This window comes from Malaya genurostris, chromosome 3, assembly GCF_030247185.1.
Source record: "Malaya genurostris strain Urasoe2022 chromosome 3, Malgen_1.1, whole genome shotgun sequence".
NCBI lineage: Eukaryota > Metazoa > Arthropoda > Insecta > Diptera > Culicidae > Malaya > Malaya genurostris.
The window spans coordinates 285,875,804-285,895,101 of NC_080572.1; the positions used below are offsets into that span (position 1 = coordinate 285,875,804).

At 36.5% G+C, this 19,298-nt stretch overlaps 1 protein-coding gene across 1 annotated transcript in view; it reads right to left on the reverse strand.

Annotated features, from left to right (window-relative positions):
• LOC131436789 (uncharacterized) overlaps positions 1–19,298 on the reverse strand; it is a 321,898-nt gene that overhangs the window by 47,248 nt on the left and 255,352 nt on the right. The window contains exons 3-4 of the mRNA XM_058605706.1: positions 7,033–7,754; positions 6,013–6,241 (exon numbers count right to left, since the gene is read on the reverse strand). Of these exons, the coding sequence (XP_058461689.1) occupies positions 6,013–6,241; positions 7,033–7,754 (951 nt within the window). The remainder of the gene's footprint in view (positions 1–6,012; positions 6,242–7,032; positions 7,755–19,298) is intronic.

Consider the following 19,298-nt stretch of genomic DNA (forward strand, 5'->3'; position numbering starts at 1 on the left):
ATGGCATTTCACCAGAGTGATACACGCTAGAGTCAGATTTTTGCCACACCGAGGATGCAAAAAACGAAGCACCGCTCAAAGAGGAAAGCGCACTTCTTCTCAGTGTCGAATAGACAGCATTTGAGTTTGTGCTTGAGGTTAAAGCTGCTGGCGCGAGTGAAACACATTCTCTTCGCATGAATCGCTCACACGCGCTCTCGTCTAAATACACCCAAGTGACCACTGGCGCGTGATGGTGAGCGAACACTTCTGTGAACTTCAATTAATAGAGAGTAGATCTGGCCTTGCTATGAAAAATTTGCAAGGAAAACCGAAAATTTTACGATAAATTGTTTTATTTTGCTGATTTTGCGTGTCCACGCTTCATCTACGAAAACCATACAGCAGAGTGCTCACCGGCGTTTACACTTTTGTGAAAGTATCTGCATCCACCTCAGAGAATTTATTAGCTAATGCTCTAGCACTTTGGTGCGATTCAGTGGAAGAGGTAAAAGGAAATAAACAAACGCACGCATGATGCGTGCACACTTTACACAACAGTGGTGTATAAATGTGAAAGAGAAGAGCTCTCGTTGAAGTTGTCAGTGCGAGGGGAGAAATTTTGCTTGCTCTTCGTCACACAGAGGAGATAGACATCTCTGATTAAGAGCATTACGCGCTTGTTGATAGAGCGATGTTTCGGAACAAAGTGAAACACGATTTCCAATACTGTTTTAGGCAATTGTTTCTAAGCACCTAAAAGACTATGCACAGCACCCTTTTACATGAAGTTTAGATTTTGGCACGGTTCTTTTTTGGCAACGTAAACGTTCGAACATGCCATATGTATTAGAAAGATGGCAGTATTTTTAAATTTAAAACAATTTCATATTTATATTGATTTATACAGCTTGCAAAAATAATTGCTGGAAGAACACAACTTCTTACACTCTTATACCATTCGAAGAAGTTTGTCGAAATGAACAAATTTGTGTGTGCAAAATAATTTCATTATTTTTTATTTTTTCGGAGATGAATTAACTGATTTCTTCACACTTAGACTCATATGAATAGTCCTGTGCTCCCAATATAAGGTTTCTGAATTTCATTTGAATCCGACTTCTGGTTCCGGAACTACAGAATAATAAAGGGTGATTTTTTAAGAGCTTGAGAACTTTTTTAAACAATAAAACGCATAAAATTTGCAAAATCTCATCGGTTCTTTATTTTAAACGTTAGATTGGTACATGACATTTACTTTTTGAAGATAATTTCATTTAAATGTTGACCGCGGCTGCGTCTTAGGTGGTCCATTCGGAAAGTCCAATTTTGGGCAACTTTTTCGAGCATTTCGGCCGGAATAGCCCGAATTTCTTCGGAAATGTTGTCTTCCAAAGCTGGAATAGTTACTGGCTTATTTCTGTAGACTTTAGACTTGACGTAGCCCCACAAAAAATAGTCTAAAGGCGTCAAATCGCATGATCTTGGTGGCCAACTTACCGGTCCATTTCTTGAGATGAATTGTTCTCCGAAGTTTTCCCTCAAAATGGCCATAGAATCGCGAGCTGTGTGGCATGTAGCGCCATCTTGTTGAAACCACATGTCAACCAAGTTCAGTTCTTCCATTTTTGGCAACAAAAAGTTTGTTAGCATCGAACGATAGCGATCGCCATTCACTGTAACGTTGCGTCCAACAGCATCTTTGAAAAAATACGGTCCAATGATTCCACCAGCGTACAAACCACACCAAACAGTGCATTTTTCGGGATGCATGGGCAGTTCTTGAACGGCTTCTGGTTGCTCTTCACTCCAAATGCGGCAATTTTGCTTATTTACGTAGCCATTCAGCCAGAAATGAGCCTCATCGCTGAACAAAATTTGTCGATAAAAAAGCGGATTTTCCGAATGGACCACCTAAGACGCAGCCGCGGTCAACATTTAAATGAAATTATCTTCAAAAAGTAAATGTCATGTACCAATCTAACGTTTAAAATAAAGAACCGATGAGATTTTGCAAATTTTATGCGTTTTATTGTTTAAAAAAGTTCTCAAGCTCTTAAAAAATCACCCTTTATATGCATCGAAATTAAAATTATGTCACTGAATTTACTCGTAGATGACTGAACCGATTTCATCCATCTAATATTCAAATGAAAGGTTTTAGGGTCCCTTAAAAACTGGTTGTTTTTCAATCAGATCCGAATTCCAGTTAAGGAGATACAGAGTGATAAATGTAAAAATTTCATATAAATTTATTGGGTTTATCGGGTTCACAGATTTTGAGAGTGGACGACGAAATAACCTTTATTAAATCAATAGTATCAATAGTAGTAACGAGCCACTCCATTTTATTAAACACAGAAATAACTTTCCAGAAAGTAGAACTGACATCTCGAACTGCAATATTTTGCGTTTATATGGTTTGTCAATTTATTTTTGGTTCGTTCATTGCTATTTATTAGATTAAAAACTTACGAACAGTTATGGATATTTTGAATCAATCTCAGGGATTGAACATTTAGACGATGGTTTTTAAATAATCAGGAACAGACGAGTATTGAAGCTAAACCATGGTCGAAAATTGCGTCAGACGGGACTGAACGTCGTAGTGAGGACCTTCCACCGACAGCAACTGCAACAATCCATCTGCGGTAAAATTTAGGTTCCGATCTTAAAAGTAGGACTCTGAAAACGAATCCTAATTCTTGTCTAAACTTTGGAACTGAATTAATTGACTTTATTTAAGTTGAGCTGACTTCTGCAACAGAATTTACTTCCTGAATTCAGTTTTAGTAATTGATTCCTGAATTTAAAACATACATGCCGGAACTAAATTCAGAACTTAAATTCTGGAACTAGATTTTGAAAATCCGCTTCAGTTACTTAATTCTGCTTCAGAATTTAAGTTTAGAATTCAGTTCTAGAATTAATTTCGGACCTTGGTCTCGGGAAATGAGTTCAGTTTCAGAATTCTAGAACTAAGTTCATTAACTGAATTCTTCACCTGGATTCCAAATCTGATTTTTGCAACTAAATTCTATGGCTCCGACTTTAGTTATATAATTTAGTTCCAATTTCTGAATCCTAGTCAAGATTTTAGGATCTAGTGTAGATAAATAAATGACGGCAAAAAGGAAGCGAATAGTTCTAAACAGTGTTGGTGATTGCCGAAAATTTGACAGAAGTTGCTATATTGCTATCTATATTGTATACAACATTTTCAATCCGGTAGAAGATACTATAAGAACTCGAGTCTCTCAATGCATGAACCGTAAGAGAATTTTGCTACATTTCTTCGCTCCACTTCATACTCTGAGTATTTCACGCTCTTAAAAAAATTTACAGTCTGATAATGATCGTTGCTGTGTGGAATTTCCCAAGAGAGAATCGCAAGTTGATAATTATCACAGAAAATCGAATCGATGATTCAACTTGATAATTCTCATACTAGGTTGCAATATTTCAAAACCCTTGTGTGGAGCATTCACAGACATTTTCATAGACACAACTTATACAAAGGTTATATGCACATAGTTAGAATAAGCGGCAATAGTAAAATGATTCTATCGCAATTATCCACTGCCCATACAGAATCGGATCGCGAAACGAGAATAAGCGAGCATTTGTTGCTTCAGAGAGGATCCCCACAGCAGCGTGCTAACCTTTGATTCTCAGAAATGTCATCGAGAGAAATTCGCTCTCGCACTGGTGTCGATTCTATGTTAAATGAGCCATGCCGGGTTTTTGTTGTTGCGATGATTTCTGTTTCTCTTTGATGGCACTGATTCAATCGTGTGAAGAGTTGCCAGTGAACGTTCTTTGATACGATAAAAGCCATCCTTGGTTCTAAACATTGAATAAATTCCTCAGATCGGTACCTATTCACACAGAACTGTTTCCTGCACTGAGTATTTCAATATATATAAACCCATCTTAATCCACCTAGTGGTGTGAAAATGCCTTTCTCTTTCTTCGAGACAGTCTTATGAAAATATTTTTTACCATTTTATTAAATAAATTCTGACACTATGTTGGGCTCATTTTTGACATCAATTAATTATTTTTTGATTGATTCGAGTAGTTCACAAAAGCATGCTTCAGCGTTTATGTCACATATTCGGCATCATTTCTCAAGGCAAGCGCTTGTCATTTGCGTTGCCTTTTTTGTTTGAGAAGAGTGATGCTAATCTAAAAAACTGGTGGAGTACACGAAATTTCCGAAATCTAAAAAAATGTTCACAACCAAAAGTCTTAGAATTTGATGAAACATCGAGATTTAGTGTCATTCCGAATTTTTTTTTTTTAATTGACTTTCTTCGATTTTGAGATAATTATAAGTTTTAGAAAGTCGATAAAAAGATTTTTTTTTAAAGATGACACCAAATCTTGACTTTTCATGTAATTCTAAGATATTCGGCATAAAAATTCGATTTCGGAAATTTTTCAAGATCGAAAATTTTCAAACATTAACCGCCGGCAGCACCCTACACATATCCGATTTAGCTCCAATTTTGCATGGGGTCTTTTTTCGTGGAGCTTAAACGTTTTAACACTTCTGCTCTAGGGAATTAGAGGTGATCCCAAAATTTGAGCGGTAAAAAACAACGTGTTTTGTCGGTTACGTCACTTATATCATCATATCTCCGGAACCAGAAGTCACAATCATTTGATCTTCGAACTTCCAACAGTAACTTCCAAACAAGTCTAAGCTTGTTAAAATTATTTCAGTCATCTTTGAGAAAGTTGCGCGTTGAAAAAAATCGCACAAAAAATTATTACTACAGACTCTAATAAATCTTTTGAAGGTATATGAAGTGCTTTGCCCCCCTCCATAGTTGCCGCCCCTGTGCACTGTTACATTTCTGTAAGCAAAGCAGTAAAATTTGCAAAATTCACACAATCCGCTAATTAATAAAAACGATTATCGATATTCAGAAGTGTAAAAGCGTGACAGTTTTATTAGTATTGAGACACTTCAGTTATGTCTGTGACATTACCCACCGACTTTTTTTGATTAAAATTAACCGACTTCTATTGAACTCAACCATTCACATTAATTGAAAACAACATTTTATTTGGCTGATTCAGCTAAAACATTAGTTGAATGAAATGGAGTGTGTCGTTGCTAAGAAATGACAGCACATTTAATTGGAAAATTCAACAGTAGCTGATTTTGGTCTTTGCGTCTAAATAACCAGTTTATAGCCTTATCGGTAAGGTAAGTAAATCATGCGATAATAAATAAGTTTAGACTTTATTTCAAAAGAATCATACTCTTGGTAAAAAATCTAGCCAGCGACGGGCACCAGTAAAGAAGGTGACAAGCGATTATAAATACCCTCTCCTACTCAGTGCTAGTGCGGAAAATATTTATAGAGCGAGAAAGCTAGTGTTTGATTAACAAAGAAGAATGGGGACGGGTATAGCGTGATGGGTAAGTCGATGCCTTTCACGCAGCCCACCTGGGTTCGATTCCCAACTCCGCAAAGAGGGTCTGAAGGTTTGTCTGACCCGAAGAGGTGTATGACCTCAAGGTTAAAACTTCTATAATCGAAAAAAAAAATATCAAAGAAGATGTTTGGTTGTATGGTACTGGTTGTGAGACGGCGAGAATGTAGACCATGTTCGATGTACGTTCTATCATGCATAGACGTGTTTTAGAGCTGTGTCTATCACAAGCCTTAGGGTGGCGAAATGGTAGCGCGTATGCACGGAATGCATAAGTACGCAGGTTCGAGTCCTGTCTCTGAGCGTATCTTTTTCCAAAAAAACAAAATTCTTTCTGTAAGTTTATCATTCATTCGGCTTCTCCAATATATGTTTAAACACAATCATTGCAAAAACTCATTCTTTACATGTTTTATACAAAATTTCAATAAGAAATAAATATCACATTCCTTAAAATTAGTAAAATTTCATGTAAAATCCACAATTATTCCTCATAACACTACCAGCCAGCCAATCTGACAGATAGCGAACGTGTCCGAATTACACTCTCGAACTACACTAGCAAAATCCGGGCAAAAATCTTACCTCAAATACTTGATGTCCGCATTCGGGACGGCCGGTGCCGGTATGAATTCATTCTTCATGCAGGAAAGATCCCCGGCGATGATGATGCGCTGAAGCGACACCGCTTCCGTTCGGTGCATGTCGTCTGTGCTGAACGTGACCGAACTCACTCCCGGGCTGGGGTCGGTGGCCGGGGCAGGCGGAAGTTGTTGCAGTACCAAAGTCGAAACCGGGACCAGCAATGGGTTCGCTGAAGAGAGAAATAGGAAAATGATGTATTAGTACGAATATCAAAAAAAAAAAAGAAAAACAGATCGTTTCAGATTGTCAATCCTGATCCAGATGATGTGATAAAAGCGATAGACACACAGACAGACAGACAGAATATGCAACTCTATAAGCCAGCACACTTGTCTCAACTGACAAATAGCTGCGGATATGTTCCAGCCTCCGGTTCGTGATTCACAAAAGGGCGAAACGATCATGGTTCTCCGGTGGATTGTCATGTAGCTCACGCAACAATGGAACCGGAAAGTGAAACTTTGAATCCACTGCTACCGGGCGATTGTTGAGCATTTATATGTAATGACACCTTTGTCCTAGTTTGGTGAAACAATTTCCCGTCCTATTTTATATACAGTTTGAGTATCTGACTCTCGAGAGCTGTGCGAAATTGAGATTAACGAGTGAATAGAATGGCTGCACTAATTGAGAATGCTTGGCAAGTGGAACACCGGGCTTCGTTAAATATTAATAATAGATGTCGGTTCTCTGAGCTGCGAGCTTTAACGTTAATATTCTGAATTTAATTAAAAATATCGATTAGCTCAGCTCAGTTTCGACTTTCAGAAAATAATCTGTTATAGTTTCAAAATATTTCGCAAGATAATGCGAAGATTATTTAATATCAACATCTCATTTATCATCGTCTTCCCTGTCACTCGAAGTCCTCCGGAAGTCCTTGATCAAAACGTCGTTAACAAGAAAAATAAAACAATTGATTTTCAAACACCGAAAGAAAAGTCTACGGATGCTACCTACCTTTCTTCAACTTTTTCAATTGGTTCTTTTGCCTTTGCCGGTGCTGTTTCCGTCCGTCCTCTCGCACAGCCGCTGTCAATTTGGTAGCAAGGTCTCGTTGATTAGGTCTCTCCAGCTGCTGCTGCTGCTGCTGCTCCGATTCCGTCTCCTGCCAACTGTCAACCGCCTCCACCAAATAGAGGGAGCCTGTCTCACCTTCCTCGGGTTCTCTTTGAACTTCAATTTGCATATTTTTATCGTAAATATCATCGCTATTTAATACGATGAGCTCCCGCCCGGCTCTGCTGTCCCAATTTCCGTCTCGCCCTTGGAAGCTTTTATCCGACGTTTTCGGTTCCATGCCGGTGCCCACTTCCGGTACGGCGAGGGAAAGTTTCGTCTCGACTGCGACCGGTAAACTCGTTTGCGAAGTTGGTTTGTCTCTCGACAGTTTCTGTTTGTGCTTTTTCCGCCCTGGCTTCTGCTTCTGTTGCTCAGATTCGTTTAATGATAATTTGGTTAGGCTGGTTAGTGAAGAATTTTTATCTTCGCTACTTTCACCTCCGGTCCCGGTGAAACTCAACCCCGGGATCCGACGGGAAGCGGCGAGTGGTTTTATCCGTTTGATTTTCTTCTTTTTGTGTCCTTTTCTTCGGTGACCCTTTTTACCGTTGCCTGGCGGTTGATTATTTCTCGTTCCATCCGGAACCGACGAGCTTAGGGGACTGCCCGGGAAGTGCTCCCTGGAAAAAAAACACAAGAAAATGTAGAATGATTAGATGAGGGTTTGGCAGTTTTCGAGAACGATTAAAACGGGTTGGCGGATATAAGATTTAAGATTGCAGGGGATATGTCATATTATAAGGTTTCAGATGAGTAAAAACGATATTCTTCACTCTTTGCTGAGCAGTTAGCAATGAAAACAAAACATTTTTTTTTTCAAATAATCCCAACTAAAGAAAAACCATGTCATTGAACACTGACAATCTCTCTGGATACTAAACAATTCCGTTTTAATTCGATGGACTCTAGTCTAACTCTCGAGAAAGACCTAAGTAAAAATTACTGGAAAATTTTCAAGTAACTATATCTCAGAAACGGTTGACCCACATCGCACAATGTTCCAGAAAGCAAATTTAGCAGGAAGCAATTCAACGATCACTGTTCAAAGGAGACAAATAAAATCTCAAGACTAAGCAGAATAGCAAGGAAAGGCTTGTAACGCTGTGTGCGTTTGTTTTCTGTTGACTGTGTTTCCATGGATATACGACTACAATTGGATGATGTGGTGGCTAAGTAAAGCGAAGCATGCTTGGTTCTTCTAGTTAGTTAGACCATCTCTTCATGTGTTTTCATATGCAGGGTAGTTTAATTGGGAAAACAATTTCCCCGGTTAGAAGTGAGCTACGGGTTTCAGTTCATTACATACTTGTATTCGCATGTCATTTTTTCCATTCTGTTTTCCCCGTTAGAAACTGATCAAATTTAGAAAACAATTTGATCGTTGGACTTTAAATATGATGTCTTCGAGACATTAGTTGTAGCAGACAAACTATTTAAAAATTTTTGAAAGATTATTAATTATTAATAACACGTTTTTGGTACTTTTTTCGATTAAAAATTCCGATTAAAAAAATTTCCGGCAATATTGAATAGTTTTGTACTGTAGCTTTCGGAAAAAACTTGAGCTTCGTTTGTTTTGTACGACAAAGACAAAATTTTCGCGCAAAAATCTAAATTTTAACCATTTCATTCGTTAACTCGAGTTTGTCTCTGTCTAAGAGACTACCAGCCGGAGGCTTTCCTATTTTGGTGCCATTTTTCATTCCGGTTAGTGAAACTGCTTGACTTAAAACACATATCGTTATTATTCAATCAATTCCGAAAAAAAAATGAAAACAAACTTTATTTAAAAATAATTAGAATTGTCAAAGTTACGACGCACTTTTCAAAACCAAAAATTTAGTATAAACAGCGCTGTGGACTAACATTAGAATTAGCATTAGTGACTACCCGTGTGTTGTTACTCCGTCATTGATCAGAACTAATTAAGCTTGCAAAATGTTCTCCTTAAACAACTTGCATGGGAATAGCAAGTAGTTTTACATTGTGTAAACTGCATTGATCTCGGCATGTTGCTACTAGAAAACGAGGAATCCTCTGCATTTTCCCATGCATCACAGGAAAGGGTTGTTTGTTGGTAAACATTTTAAACTCATGTGTTCATTGCTCTTGCTAGCCGGCTACCGAGCTTTCCCAGAACGACCTACCGATACCGAAACCGCTTTCTGAAAAAAGAACGTTTCGTCCTACAAAACATATAAAATTTTTCATAAATCTATAGCTTCTACAAAAAAATTGTCTAAGAAGAAGTTTTATGCATATCAATTGAAATTTTTAAAAAACATATACACTGAGAAAAAAATCTTCCGAAAATAAAATATAATGTTTTTCAAATTTCTCAGTTATTCCAACATATTTTTTGCATTTCTCATATAAAAAAGCTATACAATCACAGCAAAAACCGACTTTTGAACCGAGGCCCGGAGGGCCGAATGTCATATACCATTCGACTTAGCTCGACGAACTGAGCAATTGTCTGTGTGTGTGTGTGTGTGTGTGACAAATATTGTCACTCACTTTTCTCGGAGATGGCAGAACCGATTTTCACAAACTTAGATTCAAATGAAAATCCCTACGGTCCCATATAAAGCTCCAGAATTCTATTTGGATCCGACTTTCGCTTCCGGAATTGCAGGGTGATATGCACCAAAAATGGGAAAATAATGCATTAAGAATGTGAAAATAACTTCACTCACTTTTCTCGGAGATGGCTAAACCGATTTTCTCAAACTCAGATTTAATTGAAAGGTCTCATGGTCCTATACGAAGTTCCTGAATATCATTTAGATCCAAATTCTGATTCCGGAGTGATATGCATAAAAAGGCGGGTGGGTAGTGTCAGAGACATAACTGGATGTCGTGAATACGAAAAAAAACGAATATCAGTTAGTTAATTGATTGTATGAATTGTGCAAGCTTTCCCCTTTTACACTAATAGAGGTTGAACGAATGCACCTACATTAAAGTACAGATTAGTTACGTGAAACAGTTACTATTCTACAGCTATATATTCCAAACTTGAAAAAATTCCTTTTTAATTTGCTCATATAGGAGGCTAGGTACGACAAATTTGTAGTTTATTTTTATTGAAGCTATGAAGTTCGAAGATATCTGATTCTTCTCGAAATTTCAGTACGAGACAATTGCAATGGCCTGGTCTGAAATGTATCGACGATCTTCGGTATGCAAGAGTAATTTTAATAATAATAATAATAATAATAATAATAATAATAATAATAATAATAATAATAATAATAATAATAATAATAATAATAATAATAATAATAATAATAATAATAATAATAATAATTAATAATAATAATAATAATAATAATAATAATAATAATAATAATAATAATAGTAATAATAATAATTATTATTATTATTATTATTATAAAGATTAATCTGTATATATGGAAACCCTGTTTCGCAAGGCATATTTTCAAACGACCCCATACTAGTATAAAGATGTATTCAACATCATCACTTCCACTTTTGCATTGCCATTCGTAATTGAATGTGTTAGTGACGGTGCAAATTATTTTAAGTTCCATCTTGATGAATCTTTTGGTAGGAAATATTGAGATCTGAGATGGTTCTCGTGTGTGTCTTGTTACGGCAACAGTTGCTCAGAAAATGGTAGGAAAAAGACAAAATTCAACTAGTTCTTTAGGATGATCTTTAGCACTGAAAAGTGCTTTGAATGGGCCTTGCTGGACTTTTTTTTCTGCCTTTCTACCGGTTTTCGGGGTCATCGTGCTGACGGTGTCTCGTACGTTCAAAGTAGCTGCTTTAACTTAAATGACGCTATTTCTCACATTACATTTCATTTTATACCTGCTACTGGCAGCGGTGTACGGACAGCCCCTTTGCCAAAATTCCTTTTCTTGTTTGCAGAACGGGAAACAGTGAGACGACAGGTCCTCGATGTTGCTCTCGTGTGTCTTTTTTCGGGATGCAAATGGTAGGAAAAATGAACCACTCAACTTTTATATGGATGCTCTTGTATAGATGCAGAATCTCGCGTTCTATTTGGCTGGTGCTGCAATGGGTTAAATCAAACAGGTTTTTCAATAGTGTACCATTGAAAAACTTCAATATTGTTGCAATACACGTTCAAGTCGAAAATTTTCGGTTCTATTGATAGTTAGATTATATAAATCCTTCTACAGATCACTGAGCTATGAGCTTTAAAAATACGAGAAAGGCAAACGCGTCTTATGAAATATCTTCTTTGATACTCGTTAATACCAAACATTTCAGAAAAGTCTAATTTTGAACTATTTGAGATTATGTCACACAACTGAAAATTTTATTATAAAATTGTGATCATATTTCCGATGGCATGTCGCAAAAATTATGTTGATTCATTATTTACAACAGTAGATACTTACAATCAAAAACTTATTTTATAAATTTTGAAAAGGCGCCCCATAGTAAAGTAAGTCGTATTCACGACAAAATGTGAAAGTAATACATAAAAATGTGATAATATTGTCACTCACATTACTCTGGGATGATTAAACCGATTTTAACGAACTTAGATTCAAATAAAAGGTCTTATGGTCCCATACAAAGTTTAGAAATATCACGCGGATCCGACTACCTTGTTCAGTAATTACAGGGTGATATATACCAGAAATGTGAAAATAATGTCACTCGTTTTGCTCGGAGATGGCTTAACCGATTTTCACAATTTTGGATTCATATGAATGGTCTTATAGTCTCATACTATGTTCCGGTATTTCATTTGTATGCAACTATCGGTTCCGGAATTACAAGGTGATATGCATAAAAAATATGAAAATAATGTCACTCGCATTACTCTGAGATGGTTGAACCGATTTTACAAGGTTAGATTCAAATGAAAGGTCTCGTGGTCCCATACCAAGTTCCCGAATTTCATTTTGATCCTACTTCTGGTTCCGGAATTACAGGATGTGCCAAAACTGTGAAAATAATTTCATTCAATTTTCTTGGAGATAGCTTACCCGATTTTCACAAACTGAGGTTGAAGGGCCCTAAGGTCCTTTACAAAATTCATGAATTTTTTAGCCTTTTCATAAAGAAAAGCTATATGCAGTTACCATGAAAATGATTTGCTTATGATGCTGATCAAGACGAATAGTTGACAAGGTCTTATCAATCATAAACAATTTCTCTTTGTCTTATGAACTTATTCCCGATCAAGCTTTCAAATCCGGAATTATAGCGGATATGTGTAGAAATGATAATTTAAAGAGCGTGTTTCTATACAAGACGATGTAAAAATAAACGAAATCTCTTGAATGAACCATGTAATTTTTCTTTTGTTCAGGCATTGTATTTTGACAGCCGAAATATTTTATTTTGGCAATATGAATAAAATGAGAAAGACATCATTACACCACTAGGTGGTTAATCCACACAGGTTTTTTTCGATTTATACCACAAAAAATGTCAAGTTGCAAGGAAACTAATGAATGTTTGAAAATCATGAAAAGGTGATCGAAAAAAAAGGTTTCGCGAGGAAAAACTTTTTATTAATTTTTGAAAAACGATGTTTTTATAGGGATAAATGTGGGTGAGTAATGAAATATTAGTTTGCAAACTATGCTAAATGAAATAGTTCATAGAAGTTCATAGAGAGCTACTTCCTAAATGCAGTCATTTTCGAGATATATGAGAAACAAAAACTAGAAAAACCTGCTGAGACGAGTGAAGCCGCTGATGGTATTTCTTCTAAATCATATCTCGATGTTACTGGCTAAGCTGTCATATAGTCTGACATCTCGATATTGTTGGAAGCTAGTTGCTGAGCACTTTGAACAGACACAGGTCGATATAAATATAATCCACATGAGTCGCAAATAGGCATTGTAGTATTCAAAGTAATTGTGATCTGCTTGGAAGCAAGGTGTTCAATCATACTATCTGTTACATTAGGACCCTTAGACGAACAAGGTTATCCGTTTTCATGAAAAGGTCTACAACAATGATATTTTTCTATCATTAAATCACACTCACTTAATACTATATTTCTAAGGTAATTTTCAAACTGACGCTTTGTATTTCAAAAATGCGCCTTTAAGGTGAAATGTAGCGGAATGCGAAAATCGCGTTTTTGATCAATTATTCAAAAACTAGACCGATTTTCGAAAAACCAAAAACACTTAAGTTTTCGAAATCAAATTTATCATAACTAAGTATTCTTAGAATTTTGAAATTTTGCTTTGCCGAGCCGTAATTGGTTTTTGAAATGTATAAACGGTTACTGTTCTGTTCCACGGGGATGATTTTAAAACTGAAAATGGTGTTTGTAGCAAAATTTTAATAAAGAATCTGAAAATGTAACTCAAAATTATAAAATTTTAGCTAAAACAACCGAAATTTGAAAAAGTTTACATAAACTTTTCCGCATTTTTTTTATTGCTTGCGCGCTGCTGTTTCGTATTGAGGTGGTGTGAGAAATGCACGGTGGGCACGGTGGCATTATATCGTGAGCAAAAATTACATATAAAATTATGACACGAATTTAAGCAGTATTGGGTTTTGTGTTGAAATTAAAACGAATACAATACAATAGAATACAATGACATGGGTATTGTAAGAAATTGTTTATTTTCTAAGTAACTGTCATTTATAATGCTAATAATGTCTAATTCTGTTGAGTTCAATGCATTGATGTTGCTGAAGCAATAAAGCCTGGCTGTGTGATATCGTATAACATTTATTATTTTAGATTGTAGCAATTTCTATAGCAAAACTATAACTTCATCATTGACAAGCTACTGAATGAAATACAATCCAAGTATTATCGTGATACAAACAATGTGATAAACATTGATAAACAACAGTCATATGCATGGTTAGCAAGTTGGACAATACATATACATATAACCTCATGTTAGTCATTCAAATTTACTCATGATGTATAGCTCTAGTGTAAGAGTAATCACTAACAATAACGATTGAATTAGCATATATTCATAGTGTGAAGGATTCAGAAATCCATTACGTCCAGTCTTATTTACAAGCCAAAATAACGAGAGATAATCTCACTACGCTCAATCATTGACAAAAGTTCTTGTTTCTATGTGTCCGTTTTTCTTGTTATGCTTTGTGCGACGGTTCGTTCAACTGAAGCGGATAAAATTTTGCGCGCATTTTATGACGCTACATTTCACCTTAAGGGCCGAGGCCAGTGTGTTTTAGGATGTTTTAGAGGGCTATTTTCACGCTTCAAATCTGATTTTCTCAGAAACGGTGACGAATATCAAAAATCTCAACTGACAATCTTTTAGAAAATTAGTTTAGATTATTCTGTGAAAGTTTTAGAATCATTCATTGACTTTAGCGGTCGGGTAAGTGTTTTGTCGTGAATACGACTTACTTTACTATGGGGTGCCTTTTCAAAATTAGCCAAATGGAAGAATGGGCAGAACTTAATCGTGAATATCTTGACTTGTATTAATGGTAGCAACATAATTCTTTCACCATTTCATCAAAAATATGATCAGGAATTTAGGATAATATTTCGAACAGTGTGAGATAACCACAAACAACTCAAAAATTAAGTTTTCTCAAAATTTTAAAATAATGCGGAAAACTCTTTACTTTTGCTTGGGTTTTTCGCACAAGGACGACGATTTTGAGGTAGTCAGGCACATATCTTCAACTGAATGCGTATAAAAGGGGAACCGTGGTGAAAATCGATCATTTCTTTTCGTGCGTTCGATGGTAGCAGACGTCGTGGGAGTTAAACCTTCAACCAGCAGCGACGGAAAGTGCACCTTCTGCGTGGTTAAAACCTCAAACGCTCAGGTCGCAACTCTCATTCGCTTGCTGGCCTTCAAGGCGAGAAGACTGCCATAATTTGCTTTTCGGTAGTCGTAACGAGAAGTTCAAATTTTAGTTCCGCAATATAGGTTTAGAATTCAGAGCCTGCGTGCTGAAACTGGATTCATGAACTGTATTCCGGAACTAATTTGAGTTTCGAAATTGCAATTCTAGAATCGAAACTGGATTCTGAGTCTGTTATTGGTTCTAAATTTAGTTCTTGAACTCAGGATCCAATTCTTCATTCCAGACTTCTTCTATTCGGTTCTTTTTAGAACCATAATAATACTCCTAAAGAATTATGCGGCATTTTACTTTACTGTACTCTATACAACCCATTTTGGTAGTCATGGCGAAAAATCGTCTTCAAGTTTCAGAGCTTAGTTCTGGAATATGGGTTTAGAATTCAGAGTCTGCGTGCTGAACTAACTCAAATCGTCACTCTTCATCACGAACGCTTTCATAAAAATTGCTTTTCAGAGCCACCATTTTTTTTATTATAAAGAACTATATTGCTTATTTCATAATATTTAATTGCGTTTCAGAATGTTTAATGTAACTAATCTGTAATTAAGTCTAGGCGCATCGTTTAAATTTCTAGTAATTAAAAAGGGGAAAGTTGCACAATTCAAACAATCGATTAACTACCAATTCGAATTCGGAAGCATAAATAAAGCGTGTTATATTCGTATTCACGACATCCAGTTATGTCTCTGACATTACACACCCGTACTTTTTTTTCTGAAAGAATTGCATAGCTAGAAACGCTGTTCATTGAATATCTCGCCTTCAAAAGCATGGATCAAAAATCTATCCAGACAATGTCTATATAATTTAATTTAGATTCGATTAGTGCATAAAAACATATATGTTGTCGCGATAAAAATTAAGTGAATGCTATTTTTGTGAAGGTATATTGAATGCAGACACATTTTATGCAAACTTGTAACCGGCTAATCGAGAGTCATTTTGTATATATGCGAGAGAGCATGGAGAGAAATGTAATACGCAGAGCGAGACACGTGGTTATACGCGACTCACTGGCCTCAGCTCTTTTAAGTAAACTTTTATACCAATGGAAAACAATATGACCACAGTAACCTAATGTTTTATACTTGAACTGGTCACCTAAAAGGAGGTATTTTTTTTCAATATGGCGGTTACTCCCTTATTGAACTTAGAATTTTTTTAAACCAGTAATTTTTCGTGAATTTAGTGCTTTTTAAATATCTCGAAAACAACTACTCGCACCGTCTTAACGTCAAAGAATAATTTATAATAAATTTGGCGTTGGAGAATCCAGACTAGTTTTTGAAAAAAGGGTTTGGAACATCCATTTATTCGGACTTGTTTCTCATATATCTCAAAAATTACTACATTTAGGAAGTAGCGTAGTTTAGAGAATAATATTTCGTTACTCACACACGTTTATTCCTATGAAAGCATCGGTTTTCTAAAAACCTTGAAAAAACTTCCCTCGGGAAACATTTCTATCGATCAGCTTTCTTTAACATTCATTAGTTTCCTTGTAATTGATTGCCTACATTTCCGTAGAAGCTATAGATATCAAGTTATAATTGTTTAAAAATAATGTTACTTAAGTGAAAAAAATTCAAAGGGATTTTTGTTTAGTCCCTTCTCAAAAGGAAGGCTAGAGTTAATAAGGAATATTGTTTTGGTTGGCAATGAATAACGCTTATGCAAAATGTGAACCAAATAAAAAAATACAAAAACAAACAAGAAACTCTGTCATTTGCGATGGAATTGCACTAGTCCTTTTAATGATTTGCTGAATTTTATTCAAGTACGACAAGCGGTATATTTTTTTTCTAAAATCAAAGAAGAACATTTAATATTGTGTCTAAGACTCCATGACATGAAATTCATTAAAATAAAAATAATAAGAATACTGATGGCAACCACCCCGACTTGAACCGAGAATCATTGGATCGCAAGTACGTCTGTTAATCGACTGAGCCACAGAAGCATGCATCTGCTTGGCTGGTAAAAGGTGCATTTAAATTTATACAGTCGAACCTGCTAGCAGAACGCAAGTTACAGTCGAAACCAGTAAAATTCAAGCTCATCTAACAATAAATAAATTGAATTAGATAAATTAGATAAATGCAATAGTTTTGGAATACGGGTGACATCCAGTTAAAAAAATACGGTTTCGAAAAAAGGCCGATAAAAGTACCTGGGCGAGCAGCAATTTGCGGAAAACTTTTTTTCGATTTTCTAAAAATTGTTTGGAGGTATAGGCGTTCCCGGTGTAACCGCTCTACTTTATAACAGTAACAGAAACAGGCCATACACATCAGATTAAAACATTTAAAGTGGAACATATGCCATGTTTTAAATTTTCACACAACTAAAATTAGTATGGACTACCAACTTGCTCAACTTGCTCAGCTTTAATATTTCAATGGGTGATCAGGTGACGACTCGCTAGGTGGTTGCTTGCCATAGGAATTCGCTCGACTGTCACTAATCGAAAGATACGATTTTCTAGTCCCATAAGTCAGCTAGTCAATAGAATTGTGAACGTTTCGAGGAGAGAAGCCGTACTGCTTTGTTGTGGTGAATCACCGCTGTTTGTTGGTTCGCAGGAAACTAGTCTTTCCCCCAGTGGAAAACTTTACTTTAATTTGACCTTGACTTGAATTTTGTTTGACTGTAGAATAATACCATCAAGTATATACTGAATACTGAACCAAACAAATATAACATGCATGTTTAAAATTGGTTCCTTCAAACATTCACATTTAATAGAATTCCGCTAACTCACCGAAGATCAAAGCAGAAATTCTAATTGATTACGAATGCACTGGGACCGGTTTGACACCGCACCGTTTTTCCCGCGCGCGGTCTGGACCATCCTACCCGTCAGCTGCGGTAGAGAAATGCTATAATTTTCATTAAAGTCCCCGTGCCGGTGCCTACCTCGAATCAAGGAAATCCGGGTGTTCATTATAGTCGTAAAACCGTATGCTCCCGTTCGGACCGAAAAGGGATCTAATTTCGTAGCGGCCGGGTGGTGCTCAGTTTCGTATGGGGTGACACCGGATTCTACTTTGCACCACATCACCATTAGCACGTGATTATAGAATTCATCAAATCTCTGCTTCCTCCGACACGCACCGATGAGATACGGTCTGCTTTTCCGTTGTCTGACTTTTGTCGTTATACTCGTGTTCGGGTGACGAGTCGAGCTTAAAACTGTAGGAGGACGAACCGAATGGAGTTACGTCGGTGCCAACATGTGATGTGACGATGGCAAATCCTTCTAAGCTTTCTGATAATGATGTGGGTTTACTAGTTTTCATATTGATTCCTTCGGCTTTGCTAGGCACCGACTTCATAGCTTATAAATTGGTGCAAGAAGCTCAACCAAGAGAAAATTGAATGGGTTTCAAATGTGTTAGTTGAAGTGAGAAAATCCTAATAAAATAATTCCATCAACAACAACAACAACAACAACAACAACAACAATTGAACATTGATTTTTTTTATTTTTGATTGATTGATTTTTGATGTTTAAATCTTTGGGCTTTGTTCTTTGGTCTTTGGTCTTTGGTCTTTGGTCTTTGGTCTTTGGTCTTTGGTCTTTGGTCTTTGGTCTTTGGTCTTTGGTCTTTGGTCTTTGGTCTTTGGTCTTTGGTCTTTGGTCTTTGGTCTTTGGTCTTTGGTCTTTGGTCTTTGGTCTTTGGTCTTTGGTCTTTGGTCTTTGGTCTTTGGTCTTTGGTCTTTGGTCTTTGGTCTTTGGTCTTTGGTCTTTGGTCTTTGGTCTTTGGTTTTTGGTCTTTGGTCTTTGGTCTTTGGTCTTTGGTCTTTGGTCTTTGGTCTTTGGTCTTTGGTCTTTGGTCTTTGGTCTTTGGTCTTTGGTCTTTGGTCTTTGGTCTTTGGTCTTTGGTCTTTGGTCTTTGGTCTTTGGTCTTTGGTCTTTGGTCTTTGGTCTTTGGTCTTTGGTCTTTGGTCTTTGGTCTTTGGTCTTTGGTCTTTGGTCTTTGGTCTTTGGTCTTTGGTCTTTGGTCTTTGGTCTTTGGTCTTTGGTCTTTGGTCTTTGGTCTTTGGTCTTTGGTCTTTGGTCTTTGGTCTTTGGTCTTTGGTCTTTGGTCTTTGGTCTTTGGTCTTTGGTCTTTGGTCTTTGGTCTTTGGTCTTTGGTCTTTGGTCTTTGGTCTTTGGTCTTTGGTCTTTGGTCTTTGGTCTTTGGTCTTTGGTCTTTGGTCTTTGGTCTTTGGTCTTTGGTCTTTGGTCTTTGGTCTTTGGTCTTTGGTCTTTGGTCTTTGGTCTTTGGTCTTTGGTCTGGAACTCGCAAAACAATTGTTCTCAGTTTTATTTTTTC